Below are 14,687 nucleotides of genomic sequence, written 5' to 3' on the forward strand. Positions count from 1 at the left end.
ATCAATTTTGAGATTGCATTATCTATTTTATCTTAAGTATTTTTGTCTACTAACCAAAAATTGTTTGTAAGCTCTAAATGCACTTCTACAGCTAGTAGGTATACCACCAGTAGCTCTTCATGTGATTCATAACAGATTTTCACAATGGTGAAAGATAGAAATAAACAATGACAAAACTGATATCAAACATGTGAAAAATAGTCAACTTTCAGGGTTCTTGAGAAAATTGAAGCAAATAAAGGAAATAGTTAGTTTAAATTGGTTTGGTATCCTTGGCAACTGACTAGTTATTTCATCAAGATTGTATGGAGTCAAATCAAGCAACAAATTTTTACTCATAGCAAACACCAGAATTGCAAAACTAATGTCAGGTAGATCCTGCATTGCAATTCATGATTCAGCACTGGCGTTATGATTGTTACAGGTGATCTGTGATGATTGACATGGACAAAGATTTATCGTGATGCTGTGACATACAAGAAGTCAAAACAAGTGGAAGCTACACGCAATGGTGGCATTGTTCATTGCTTGATTCACAGTTAATGATTGATAATGGATGCCCAATTTAAGGTCAAGAAGGCTGATGGAGAGCTTGAGAAGACGGTGATATCTCAGTAAAAGGCCTTACTTTACAGCCATGTGGAATTTCAAATAGTTGAATGCTTTAGATGAAGTCTCTCATCTCCATCATGGAGACAGGTAAACAGAATATATCCACCCTTAGAGCCACAACTAGAGCTTCCCTGCAATTTTTTTAAACCATGAGATTCCTGCTAGATGAATACCTCCTATTGGACAGTTAATGAAAGTGTACTATGGTACACACGATTTCAAATGTATTGAAGATTTTTTTTTGAGGGGGGGCCATGATATTTCTAAAATGAGTAGGAAAATTCCAATCCTTGATGGAGTCTTTCTGACTGCTTACAAGAGATTTCCCCATCTGACACTGAGAACTGAAGATAGCTAGAGCCTTATAGCCTAGACTGTATGAAAATGATGAAATCAATGAAAGTATCAGTGACATCTTGCCAAGTGCTTTTTGAATAGTAATCTCATCATCATCATTAAGCCTGAGCTAGATTTTTATGTTGTGCTGGAATTATCATTACTGACTAAAGTTATAATTTTACAATTGAGGCATTAAATTCTCAATGCAACTGGCACTTGAGAAAATGAAACTTATAAATTTGTTTTATCTTTATCTAATTTTAAATACTAGTAGCCCAGAAAATGCAAGAAAAACCACTAGATGTAGAGAATGAAGGTGAAGCATTTATGCGAAAAAATTTTTTTTGAGTTAAATGTAAAATGAAGAATGAGTGATAGACTGATACATATTTACCTAATTTAATTAAGAGCCCAAAGAATACAAGCAAAAAATCTCAATGTGGAAAATAAAGTAGTAACTTTAATTAAAAATTACAATGATTTGGTATCTTATAAAAAAGTGTAAGGTTTTGAGCTAGTCGAATCTGAACTCTAGCTGGCTCAGACTATCACTGGGTATATATATACCTATATCATATAAACCCAGTGATGTAGGTATCCCAGGATGAGGGTTCTTGAATATAACCGTGTATTAGTTACATACATGTGGTATATGAATAAGCATTGTCAAAATGGACATTGATTAATGCACAATTAACTGATTATTTGCAGGTTTAAAAAATCTATTATTGTTAACTGTTGCTGACTCTTCCCACATCAACCAGTGTCAACCACACGTTGGAAGTATGTGAAAAAATTAATTGCATGATGTGTATGTACATTTGTTTTGAATATATACCCAAATCTCACTTAATAGTAACTATCTCTAGAATTATAATTTAGCAGAGAATTGTTGACCTGATAAATCTTCACCTAAATATTGGCTACAGCTGAAGCTCAATGTGCTAATACACATCAAAAATTTTTTCTGTATTTATTGGCCATTCCAATAAAAATAATAGTACTTTTTTTCTCACTGAACACATAGAAAACATATCTTAACTCCAATTATTTCTACCCCAGATGCATGGAACTCTCTACTTACAAGGATCAGTTGACATTAAAAATGAAGACATCATTCATCTTCCCGCCGAGTCTCTCGTGATGCTCTTCAGCTTGCAGGCGGCATGTTCATCTCTACCGGTACACGTTGTATTGGTGCATAGTATAAACTCGACTAAAGAAGAGAGCACCAAGGAAGTTTCTCAAACTCAGTTAAATGGATTCCATCAATCAGATGGAGGTCATAAAATTAAAATCAAAGACAGTTGCTGTGATGTTAATAGGTTGAATGTTGCAAATGAAGAAAACTCGTGTACAAATTTAATTTTCAGAACAAATAAGAAAAGCCTTGCTTTTCCTATATCACAGCTACACACTGATGAATGTTCAGAGTTATTAAAGAGATGTGCGCTGCCAGCAGTTGTTTGTCCAGCAGAAAAATGGTGTGTTGCTGGCCTAGCTGCCTCGCTGCGCTTTGTGCTCAAGCAGGCAGTTGAAAAGAATAACGATGTGTTGGCTAAGAAATTACTAGGCTTCAGACTTGGTTGTTTACAATCCTGTTCTGAGGTGAGCTGCTGGACCAGATTTTGTGAAGTAGAAGCGCCACTTGCACTCTTCCAGTCATTTTCCAAGAAGAGAATAGAGGAAAATGTATCAAATACAATAGAGTTTCCTAGCACTGTTTTACGCTTCAACAATCACCTTTCAAAACCACTTATCTTGCATAATGCATTGAAAAAGAAGCAAGAATATCTGGTCAAAACTCTGAAAACAAAAGAAGAGAAACAAAACATGCTGTCTAAGAAACTACATGAACTACCAGAATTAGAACATTGTTTTGCAGAGGGCTTGGACATGACTATAGCTGATGTTGTACTTTTTGTTTGCTTCAAACTGATCACCATTAGAGAGCCATACATGGATTTCGCCAATATATCTCCTCTCGTGATGAAATGGTTGTCCTCGCTGTCGACCAGTGAAATAATACAGAGAGCTTTACCTCTTATCGAGTTGATAGAAACTTCTTGTTGTGATAGAGAACAAAATTGCTGTATAAATGTTACCATCCCTAAAGTTATTGATGAAAGCTTGTACAAGAGTGATCCAGACCGAGCAAGAATTGATGTGAGTGGAAGGATGACGTGTCAACAAGACATTAGTCGTGTAACTGAAAGTCTTTCTAGCTTGAATACAGAATACAGTGCCTGTCCAAACACGGCGTTGCTCCAGATTCCATGGTCAGACTACCCAAAAGCTGTGCACCCTCAGGAAGGCAATCTGCCTCTCTCACGATTGCAGCGCAAGTGCCAGCAGCTGGAAAATATGATCCACGCCGTGCTAAGAATAGCCAAGCCAGGACACAAAATAGTGGATTTTTGTGCAGGTGGCGGTCATGTAGCATTGTTACTAGCATACATGCTTCCTAAATGCACTATTTTAATGGTGGAAAATAAATCCAGCTCCCTTGAAAGAGCTAAAAAGCGAGCAAATCTTTTGAAACTCGACAACGTGGAATTTTACCAGTGCAATCTGGATTATTTCACAGGAGAATTTGACGTAGGCGTTTGTCTTCATGCTTGTGGCCAGGCAACTGATATGGTATTAGAGAAATGTTTCCAACAAAAAGCCTCATTTGTGTGTGCGCCATGCTGTTACGGGTCCATAAAACCTAACCCAACTGTGCACTATCCTCGCAGTCAACGCTTCTGTGAACTTTTACCAGATATTATGGATTACCTCACGATATGCCACGCAGCTGACCAGACACATGGCGCAGATCATCCATCCACGGCACAAGGGCAACTCTGCATGCGCCTCGTGGACGGTGATAGACTCCTGCACGCTCAGCAGCTGGGATACTCAACTGAACTGCATCTCATGGTGCCTCCATCGTGCTCTCCCAAGAATCATATTCTCATAGGTACTCGTACATGAAAGACTTAGCTTTTCAGAACATTCAAGTTATCGTATTGAGATTATAATTATTATGTAGAGGTTGTTTTTCAAGGCTTGAGTTCAAAGGCTTGCCATTAATTTATGCAACTGCACGTCCTATGTTACGGTAGTTAATTCTGACCACCTATGATTTGGTGGGCCTTTGACATTATTTTAGCAAAATTGTTTAACTTTCATCAACGCATAGGTAATAAAAATTAGTCTTACGCAAACCAATGAACACATGTGCGACTGACTCGTATCTTCATGTGATTAATAGCATTTGGTCTCATTTATATTTTATTATATTTAATTAATACAAATGATGACTTTGACAGATTGTCAAAAAATTATCGCATCGATGATGGACAACCTAGTGTTAGATTGTGTTGAACAGTGTAATTTAATTTACAAAATATTATCGTTTCATTTACAAATACTGCTTCATGGTCGTAGAAATGTTAAAAATTGGATAGGACAGACGTTGAAAGCCTGCTATGTCTCTTAAATAAATAAAAATTATACAAACTTATTTCATCTCAATACCTAGCGACGAAAAACTAAAATCATCTACTCAAAAATCAGCCATTTTTTAAACATGTGGATTATATGCATCGTTTTGTCTCACTAAGATCAAATGCTCCTAACATAAATAAGAACCTTCACTTGTTGTAAGGCGTGTTTTTCAACAATGATCTCAATCCCCTGCCTTGAATACAAATTGTGAAAATTTTACTAATAAAAAAAATTATTTTTGACCTTCAATTTGATTGACCTTCATGCAGCTAGCCTGCAACAAACTTGGTCACCTTTCTCTTTGCGGTCATCCATCTTGGCTATCCTGGAGCCGAACTGAATTGCTCGTTTAGGCAGGCCAGCAGCATAAGTTAGTCCCTGTCTGTAGGCAAGTACTCGCAGCAAAAGCTTCTCACCAACGCCACGCGGCAGCCGAAGGTCAGCTTTCAGCCAAATCGGATTGCGCGACGGCAGCCGCTCGACGTCCATGCGTGTCTCGGCCAGCAGCGCCGCGTGTCCGCCGCTGCGGAACGCGCTGCGGTGCCGCGAGTATCCGCACAGCTGTTCGTCCGCGCCGTGCCCGCACAGCAGCACCTGAGAGGTACAACTCTTGAGGATCTCGGGACGCGACAAGCATTTTAGTACTCGTTGCAGTACTGCAATACAACTCTGATGAATAATAATTCAGGTCATTAGTGATTACTGGTAAAAATACGTCATGTATATATAATATCAGATAATTTACAAATTTAATTGTTTTTGAAAACCTGCCCTGAGAATTAATCGCAAATAAAAACACTGACCTTGCCATCAAATTCGTAGGGAGATGATTATTTGTGGTAAAATGAACATGTAGGTAAATATGGACACATAACACCGATGTGAGAAAATGTTCAAAGTATAACCGCAGTTAGAAAGTACGATGATCATGTAGATACTCAGAATAGGATATAAGGCCCTGTAAATAATTTGCCCTATGGTAATTATCAAAGATCGTTACAGCTGAGCTTAAAAGGATTATTTTGAAGAAAAAAAAACAGATCTAGCACTTATACAAACAATATTCCGATAACAATAACTTAAAATATTTATTCTTTGTCATCTATTCTTACTATAATCGAAGTTAATACAAGTTGCATAGATGACTTATGACCACCTCACTTACGGCCAGGTGATGTAGCCCAGAAAGTTAGTACAACACCATCACACTATCTACGTACCTTATAACAGTAACTTTCGTTATCTGGCTTTTGATAGGAAAACAATGTGGTGATTAAATTTGGAGGTTTGTGTGTAATCATGATTTCCAGTCATAACCCCAGCGAAGGTTAATGTTCCAAGTATTATGATTTACTTGAACCACTAACTCAGTAAACACCCACGTGCCTGAGGCGACCGATACTCACTCTGGCAGGAGAGACGTATGGCTGGCCAGAGACCAAACCCTGGCCACGTCCAGCGAACCAGAGGGCGCAGCCGATGCTGTCGTCGAGGACGGTGTTGTGGGGCCTCAGTAGCGGCCTTATGTGAGAGGCGCGACATGCTTCCAGCTCCTCGCGTGACACGTTCACCTGCGCAGCACAATATGGCGCTGTAGTGTCTCCAGGAAGATGTGGAGTTATGAGGTGTTACATGGTCTTGTGGTGCTGTGGTGAGTGGTGGTCTCGTGGTGCTGTGATGAGTGGTGGCCTTATGGTGCTGTGGTGAGTTGTGATCTTGTGGTGCTGTGACCAATGTATTGTGTTAAAGTTCTTTTAACTTTTTCCAAAAATAAAAATTCACCGCAATCACATTTTCATAAATCAACACTTTCATTAAGGATAACTCAAAATAGCATATCATGGGTAAAAACATTTGCATCTATACCTACTATAAAAGAAATTTTCATAAATATTTTTGAATGTAAAATTAACTGGATTTTTCTTGTCTGGATTCAAAATAATTGTACCTCTAATCAACGTGGAAATATGAAAAATATTTTCAGCTCGAGATTTGATACACTAAGCGCAGAAAGTGGCATCACAAAATAACACTGTCAGCCAATAACATTAAATTCTGATGTACTTTGTCCCTTTATAAAATTCGATTGGAGCTATGGAATTAATGAAAAACTAAAGCATTTAATTAATATTACTAACTCCCACCTCAACAAAATTCCATGACCTATCAGGGCAGAGAGTCTGTAGCTGTTGCAGGCACAAGCGTCCTGTGACGCGATCTGGTACTTCGAAGGACAAATTTGAATTTTTGCCTAAATCTTGTGAAGATATTCTTATGTCAGGGCTGTTGCCTTCGGTCTCTTGAGACATTGGTTCAATGTTGCAATTATCTTTCAACTCTTCAGAAGTACTTTTGTTGACACCGTTGTCCTCAGAACAGAGGGAAAGCTTCCTTTGATGTTCCACACTCAATAAATTCAATGTTTTCATGTTGTTGCGCGATTGAGTGTCACTAACTGTGGGTTTCTTTGGAATGTTCTCATCAACTGGGCAACTTACTTTCCTTAGTTTCTGATGTTGAATATTTTTAGTTCTTTTCTTGCTCTTTTGAGGAGCAATTTCCCCGTGAGTGGGAAAAGCAACATTAATAAGATCAATCGATTCTCCCACTGGCAAACATTTGTCAAGTAAAAGAGCAATCACAGCCGAGTCTAAACCACCAGAAAAAAGCACAGCCACACGGCAGTGACCGCAACAGTCCATGGATCTATCACTTTTATTCATAGCTTCGTCAGCTCTTTTTGAACTGAAACTCTTCAGCGCCTTCTCACTAGTGACTTCATGGTTGATGGAACAGGATTCCATACTGTTAGCCAGTCTATGATCATTTAATTTACAACTTAGAGTTGCTGTACCGTTTCCACTGATCTTTGGGTTAAAAGAAATTCCATTTTCAGTGTCAGCAATTCCAACTGGGTTTACATTAAATTTCCTTTCTAAAGAACCATGACCATTAATGTCTTCTAATTTAAGTGCATCAGGAACGAAAAATCCTCCCTGATTACACTCATCAGCACCACTTGAATTGGACACAGAACAGTTCAGGCAATAACTTGGGCATGCAGCAACACGCCTCTCCACTGATTGCAAAAGTAAATTCAATAACACGTCGGAATATTTTACATATGAACTATCACTGAAAATTTCACAAGGCTCACTACCATCAGGCAACTTTGCATCACACTGCGTATGGCTTCCAAGGAGAGAGTCGGGATCAGGAAGCACCATATTGAACTGTTCTCTTATTGGTGATATCATGAAGCTATCATTGGCAATGGGCACGTCAGTAAAATAAGAATAGCTTGAACTGCTGTCCCAAGGTATCAGAGATACAGGAAACTTATCATAACTTGAATTTACTTCATCCATGTTCTTCAGATCTAGCACAAAGATGCCGTAAGTAGGAACTTCCTCCAAATCACTACACCCACAAACAGAACTCAATACAAAGATTGGAGAACATTTCTGCTGCCCAAGATTTTCATTGGATTTGTCAACCAGCGATATTATTTCCACCTTTTCATTATGGGAAGCTTCTACAGTACATTTTTCATTCCCATACTGATTTAGTGAAGAGTGTTCTTTATGAGACCAGAGTAAGCTGTGTCTGCCCAAAACATCACGTCCAAAATATAAACGCTGAGAGCTCTTCCGATAATAAATAAATGACCAAGGACCTAAAATCTTGCTTATCAATTCAGGCAAGTCTTGCTCGTCGCTGCAGTAGAGCTGATTCAGCAAATGCGTTGAGTCACTTTCATTTGGTGGAGGCATCTGAAAATTAGTAAATCAATTAGAGGTAAGTAACATTAATTTCTTTAATCTATTCAACACATTGGATAACAAAACACTACCTATACATTACTTAAATGGAACTGTTGTTTTGTCTTAGTCATTTACATGGCATTGAAGAACTATAATTTATAAATAATTTATCTATAAGGGAAACCTTCTGAAATAAGTGCAAACCAAATACTGGCATTATTCAATACACATCTCTCCCCTTCATTGAAGTATATCAGTAAGCAACACCGCACACACCAGATCTCCAGCAAGGACATCTCCATTGAAGAGCAAGATGTTGCCGTCATCATCTGAGAGAGGCTGTGGGGCAGGCTTGCTGCCCTGCAGCCAGAGTACGGTGGCCTTCAGCACAACACTCAGCTGCAAGCAAATCAAATTAACTAACACTTCTGGACAAAAAATATTATCAAAATTATTTCCACAGTTCAATTTCAAGTGTTGCAAAACCTTCACCTGCTTGCTTATGAAAATTGTATTTTCAAAACATTGCAATCCATTAACATGTCATTTAGTAACTTGCTTTTCTATCTTCTGGCCCCAGCAAGAAATTTTGTTTGACTCATTGAAAAAACAAATAAGATGATTACTAAGAAAAAGTATGCTCTGGTTTTCAATCAAACTAGCATGAAAGAAAAGCTTTTGCCGAATCGCACCAATTTTGATATACTGTATATAGGTGCATATACATAAATTCTTAGTAAAGTAGGCAAAAAGCTGTTCTTTAATACAAGTTTTGTTGAAGCTCAGAGAGTATTTATTACTAACAATTTTCTTATTGTTTTTCTCAATTCAACTAAATCAGGCTTAAATCCATTAATATGTCATTTAGTAACTGTCTTTTTGATATTCTGGCCCCAGCAAGAAATTTTGTTTGACTCATTGAAAAAACAAATAAGATGATTATTAAGAAAAAGTATGCTCTGGTTTTCAATCAAACTAGCATAAAAGAAAAACTTTTGCCAAATTGCACCAATTTTGATATAGGTACTGTATATAGTTGCATATAGGTACATAAATTCTTAGTGAAGTAGGCAAAAAGCTGTTCTTTAATACAAGTTTTGTTGAAGATCAGAGAGTATTTATTATTAACAATTTTCTTATTGTTTTTCTCAATTCAACTAAATCAGGCTTTAGAAGTACGTAGTTATTTTAGTAAATGTTTTTGCAGTAATCTCTGATTAATTTTCAGCTTTGATACAAGGCATTTCCACAATACACCTTGTATGTACTAATGTCATTCCAAAATTTAAATTACAAGTGTTTATAACTCTTCACTTACTGGATAATCTATGTTGAATATTCAAAACATTGTAAATTAAAATCAAAACAAAATGTCTCTTGAAAACCTGATATTCAAACTATCTCATCCTACAAAAAGCCTGCTTAGCCAAATTGCGATGAACAACAAGAAAATTGTTAACAATAAATACTCTCTCATCCTTAACAAAACTTGTAATAAATTTATTCCAGTATGAACAACTTCAAATGGGCCAAAAATAAGAAAAAGTGAGTGATAGATATATATATTGCACCTAAATTAATTTTAGACAATAATAGACATACATACATTGCCAATGTGAATGGTGACACCAGAAGAAACATCAGGACCTCGATGCTTGAGTAGCTCTTGTTCAGCCTGTACAGACAGAAAATATGTCATTAATTGGCCTTGATCACAAAAATAAACAAGATTTATAATAAAAAATTCCAATTTGAATAACCATTATTACATTGATATACAATGGATCTACTAGGCATTTCTGTAAATTCAAATTCTAGAAAGATATTCATGAGGACATTCATGAAGAAATGGCAATAAATATGTTTAATCCTTGCTAAGTTTAGCATACTTCATCATTACTCAAAACTGATAACATTTGAATATTCAACAAAAAACTAAAATAAGTGGACTGGAATAATAAAAACTCTGAAAGCATTCATTTTTGGCCTAGGTACATACATATAAAAAGTACAGTTTTATTAAAAATCTTATTAGAGAATTTCAAATCATTGAGATTTGAGGAAAACAAGAGACTTTTTTGTTGCCCTTCTTTTTTGAGTCAGTTACATCTAGTAGACTGGTAATTATAATGACTATCAGCCTTATCATACATTACCAATTGCGGCAAATGAGAGACTTTCTATGAACCAGTTCATTTTTAATTCCCTGAACTAGTTTAAGGGGAGTGTCTGGGTCAAAAACTAACTTTTTCATTTACGGACGGATTTCTTTGAAACTTGGTACACATATGTAAAACAAAAATCTAAGACTTTTTTGTTCGTGTCAATTTTCCAAAAAAATTGATAGAAAACATGAAATTCATATGAAACGGCAAAAAAGGGGGTCCTCAAGAAATCTATCTCCTCCTAGGATTTTCAAGCTACAACATTGAGAGACATATCATTCGATGCGCAAAAGACCATATCTATAAAATTGCGTATACGTTTTTCGAAATTCTAATTTTTGTGGATGTGGGGTCATTTTTCGTAAAATTTTTTATTTTTCCCCCCTTCCCCCCCCCCTTTTTGCCAAATATTTCTCAAACTATAACGAAATAACAAAAATCCATACGCAATTCTGTAGATCTCTCCTTTGCAAATCGAATGGTATATCTCTCAATGCTGTAGCTTGAAAACTGTAGGAGGAGATAGGTTTTCCGTGACAATACATGTAAGTGTGAATGTTGAGGAGAGCGCGACAAAGTCCCGCACGCACCACAATATGCGCTCAATGTAGCATAGATTCCAAACTAAATCTAAATGTTTCTGGAGCTTGATTCCACTCAAGGATGATGGGAGCAACTACATGCGCATCTCTCCCTACAAAGCCCAGGGGCACACTGAGTCAGACCTCATAAAAACACTATATTTGTAGTAGTGGACAGCAAATTATCTCGTATCTAATTACTGAAAGAACTCCCCCCACGCCCCCCTTTCATGAAGTGTCGTGTACGTGAAAATCGACGTACAGAGATGGTAGTGGTACCATTGGATAGGCCAGAATGTCAGCTTTAAGATGAGACTAAACACGTAAGTGCAGCACAACTCAAGTAGACACTATATTTAAAGAGCTCAGCAGCTAATTAGTTCCTATCTAATTACTTAAAGAACTCCCCCACCCGCCCCCCAAAAAGAAAGTAATTAAAAAAAGTCTCTACTTAAGTACTTAAAAGATACTCTCTAACTGAGATTTACTGTATTCCTGATGTTGGATCAATAATATTCTAGCTATTTTTATCTATAGGTAATAATTAGGTAGGTCATTTAGCAAACTATGTAAAAACTTTTACCACCACGTTAGCTGCTCTGCACGTCGGCAGCAAACTGTGCTCCTGTCAAACTTACATCAGTGTTCCATGAGCTACAGAGGCAGGAGGTACTCAAGCTTTCAGCTGCAATGTCTCATTTCACATTGTTTTTGCAATGATGGGCAATGACCTGATGGACAATGAGATAAAAAAAACTATTGCTACATTAACTTTGAAAAAGAAACTAGCAATAAAGATGCACATGTTCTAAGGCACATGCACATGTAAATTATCTTCAGTCACCTCACCATCGGTAACACCACAATATCAAGCAGTCAGAGTTATACACAGAAATGTCCCAACTTGAGACCAGAAATTCAATTGGTTATGAATTCAGGATTGTGCATTTGAAGACAAGATTAACCCTAAGCACCCTGCATTTTTGTGTTATGTTACAACCCGGGCTGCAAATGATTTTGGCCCTTCATTCTGTCAAGTATTTTTTAGATTCTTTCCAAACATACGCAACAAATATTTTACTAAACATTAATATAGATTGTTTTCTATCAAATGCAGTATTCAAACTCACAATTATGAACTCTAATCCATTTTTAAAAATTATGAGAATGAAACAACTGAATTTCAGGTCCCAATCAGAGGCTTTTTTTATTCAGAGCCATTTCCATTTACAACAATTCTGACCGCTTGATAGTCAATATTGTGGTGATGTTACCAGTGGTGAGGAGACTGTAATTCATTCACGTGTGCGTGCACCTGAAAACATGTTCATCTTTATTGCTGGAGCATGTGCATCTTCATTGCTGGTTTCTTTATCACTTTATTTGTTCCATTCGTCTATTTGATCTCATTATCTGTGAGTTAATAGCCTGATATTGCAAAAAGTACATGAAATGATAGATTTGAGAGCAGCAGAATGCTCAAGAGCCTCCCACCTCTGTTGCTTGCTGAACACTAATGCCATAAGTTTGACAAAAGCAGCTGCTGCCATGCAAAGCTGCTCACTTGGTTGTAAAAGTTTATATGTAGTTTGCTAAATGACCTACCTAATTATTATAGATCAAAATAGCTAAAATATTATTGATTCAACACCAAGAATAGATCTCATTTTATTAGAAATGAAGGGTGTTTTCCCAACAAACCCATGCAGATTAGGGTTAATGCCTGGTAAAATAATCACAGTACAGTATATGTAAGATGGAAGGCATCTAAAATATACTTGGCAATAACACCCGCAGCTGGGCAGGGTGGAATTATGGAAATGTAGGTTCATATATTCACGATTGATTCAGCCTAGTAGCATGATCAGTTACAAATATTAGCTAAATATAAAGTAAAACATAATTACACACCTTTGGATATTATAAAACATGTCCATCTTTTAATTCATAATATTTACTCTAATTTTTTTAGATGGCCAAATTAAATTAAGTCATTAACCAGAAATTTTCACAATTCACCCATGAAAATTATATTTTTTGCCTGTGCCAGGCTGTGGTCTTTGGAAAACTTTGTTCAAGTGTAATTATCCATGTAATATCCTTAATTACGATCCTTAATATCCTTCAGTATACACTATACAACAATCCAAGATTGGGAGATATTGAAATGATTGAATGCAATTTTAGGGTAAATCAAGAAATTAATTATAAACAGACAATTAAAATATTCTATTATTGCCATTTTGAGCAAGATTAACAATTAAATTGTCTTTTTTGACCTGGCAGCTTGGAAATTACATATACTTACTCTTACCAGTCTAGCCATAGCCAATGCCAGTCTAGCCAAGAAAAGTACAAGAATCGGCGACAGGCCTATCCATTGTACCTATCCAGGCATATTCTTCAATGCAGAAGATACTATACTATACCTACTACTGGTACTATAGTACTATACTATACTACTGACAGTTCTACTGTCCCATGACTCCCAGTCTCCCATCAGCCCCGATTGGAAATTTAAGGTAATGATCAGGAGTAGGCCTAATGTATTTCAAAATTCTCACGGAATTACACCGAACCGCCATTGCACAGAATTTGTAAGAGATCTTGAACATTCTTACGGAATTGCTGTTTTCACAATTCATCATTTAAACGACTAACATCTCAATTTCGTCTATAAAAGATTACTCATTTTGCTGCTTTAATCCTTGAGCATACCTAGAAAATAAACACCTAAATTGTTTTAGTGTACTGAAATACTGCATGACATCAGCCATCAACCAATGTTCAAATTCATTATGTGCACTTCAATAATTTGAAGTAAAGCACAGCAACCACAGCTTGCTAAGGAAAAATTTCAAACATGTAATGGAATCAGGGCTCCCGGCTCAGGAGCATAGCATTGTAACGGTGACAAAGCATGCCGCATGGTACAGTGGTACTGATGGTACTCATGGTAGCTTGGATGGTAGGTAACCCTTCTTTCAAGTCTTGAATAATTTGGACTTTGGAGCAATTAAAACAAGTGAATGAATTTGAATTTTTAGAGTACACAACACTTGATTTTATTATACCAGTAGATGAAATGAAAATTTAGACATCTCAATTTATATTTCTCATTTTTTCATTTAAAAACTGAGCAGGTAGGCTAATCAATTTCTTTAAAAATGACAGTGTAAAGTTTTCTCAAGAAATAAGCTATGGTGTTACCGTTATAACTATGTGCAATATATATACGATACCTAAATGAACTTCCTACCGGCTACCGTAATCGAAATTGGTTCTCACCTGCATCTCTTGGAGTTGAACGGAACATTTTATTTTACAGTAACACTTTGAAATGCTGGCATATATTCCACACATATTTAACAATATAAGCACCCTTATAACTAAGCAAATTATGAGTTTGTGTATCCAATATTCGAAATACACTAGGACTCAAGCTGGTAGGCGATCCGGTTAACCTGTCAAGTGTCAACCCTGACACACACTGCTCACTGCTGACTGAGCAGAGACTGAGAGGTCACAGAGGTGTAGTAGAATGGAATCCAATTCCGGGTGGAGGCGAGAACTGGCGCCACGTTTGACTTCCTACAGCTCCGTAGTATGAGCTCGACATGAGTTAACACGAACGAACAATGTTCGATTGCTTTAGTCTCTTGAGAATTCGAATAAAAATATTCAACAATTATTTTTTTTTCTTGTGATCTTGCATCAAACATATTGATTTTTTT

General features: G+C 36.7%; 2 protein-coding genes across 2 annotated transcripts; one reads left to right on the forward strand and one right to left on the reverse strand.

Annotated features, from left to right (window-relative positions):
- The first annotated feature begins 1,464 nt into the window (after nt 1–1,464).
- Nucleotides 1,465–4,685, forward strand: LOC108679510 (glutathione S-transferase C-terminal domain-containing protein homolog). Its single transcript, XM_018168138.2, has 2 exons — nt 1,465–1,734; nt 2,014–4,685. Exon 2 carries the CDS (start codon nt 2,014–2,016, stop codon nt 3,925–3,927), a length of 1,914 nt encoding a protein of 637 aa, XP_018023627.1. The 5' UTR covers nt 1,465–1,734; the 3' UTR covers nt 3,928–4,685.
- LOC108679506 lies at nt 4,151–14,457 on the reverse strand. Its single transcript, XM_018168133.2, is given in 6 exon segments — nt 4,151–5,037; nt 5,850–6,014; nt 6,588–8,216; nt 8,484–8,606; nt 9,814–9,882; nt 14,242–14,457. Coding segments are annotated over 6 exon segments (2,367 nt in total). The 5' UTR covers nt 14,248–14,457; the 3' UTR covers nt 4,151–4,662.
- Between the last annotated feature and the right edge of the window lie 230 nt (nt 14,458–14,687).

This window comes from Hyalella azteca, unplaced genomic scaffold, assembly GCF_000764305.2.
Source record: "Hyalella azteca isolate HAZT.00-mixed unplaced genomic scaffold, Hazt_2.0.2 contig1112, whole genome shotgun sequence".
In the NCBI taxonomy this organism is placed as follows: domain Eukaryota; kingdom Metazoa; phylum Arthropoda; class Malacostraca; order Amphipoda; family Hyalellidae; genus Hyalella; species Hyalella azteca.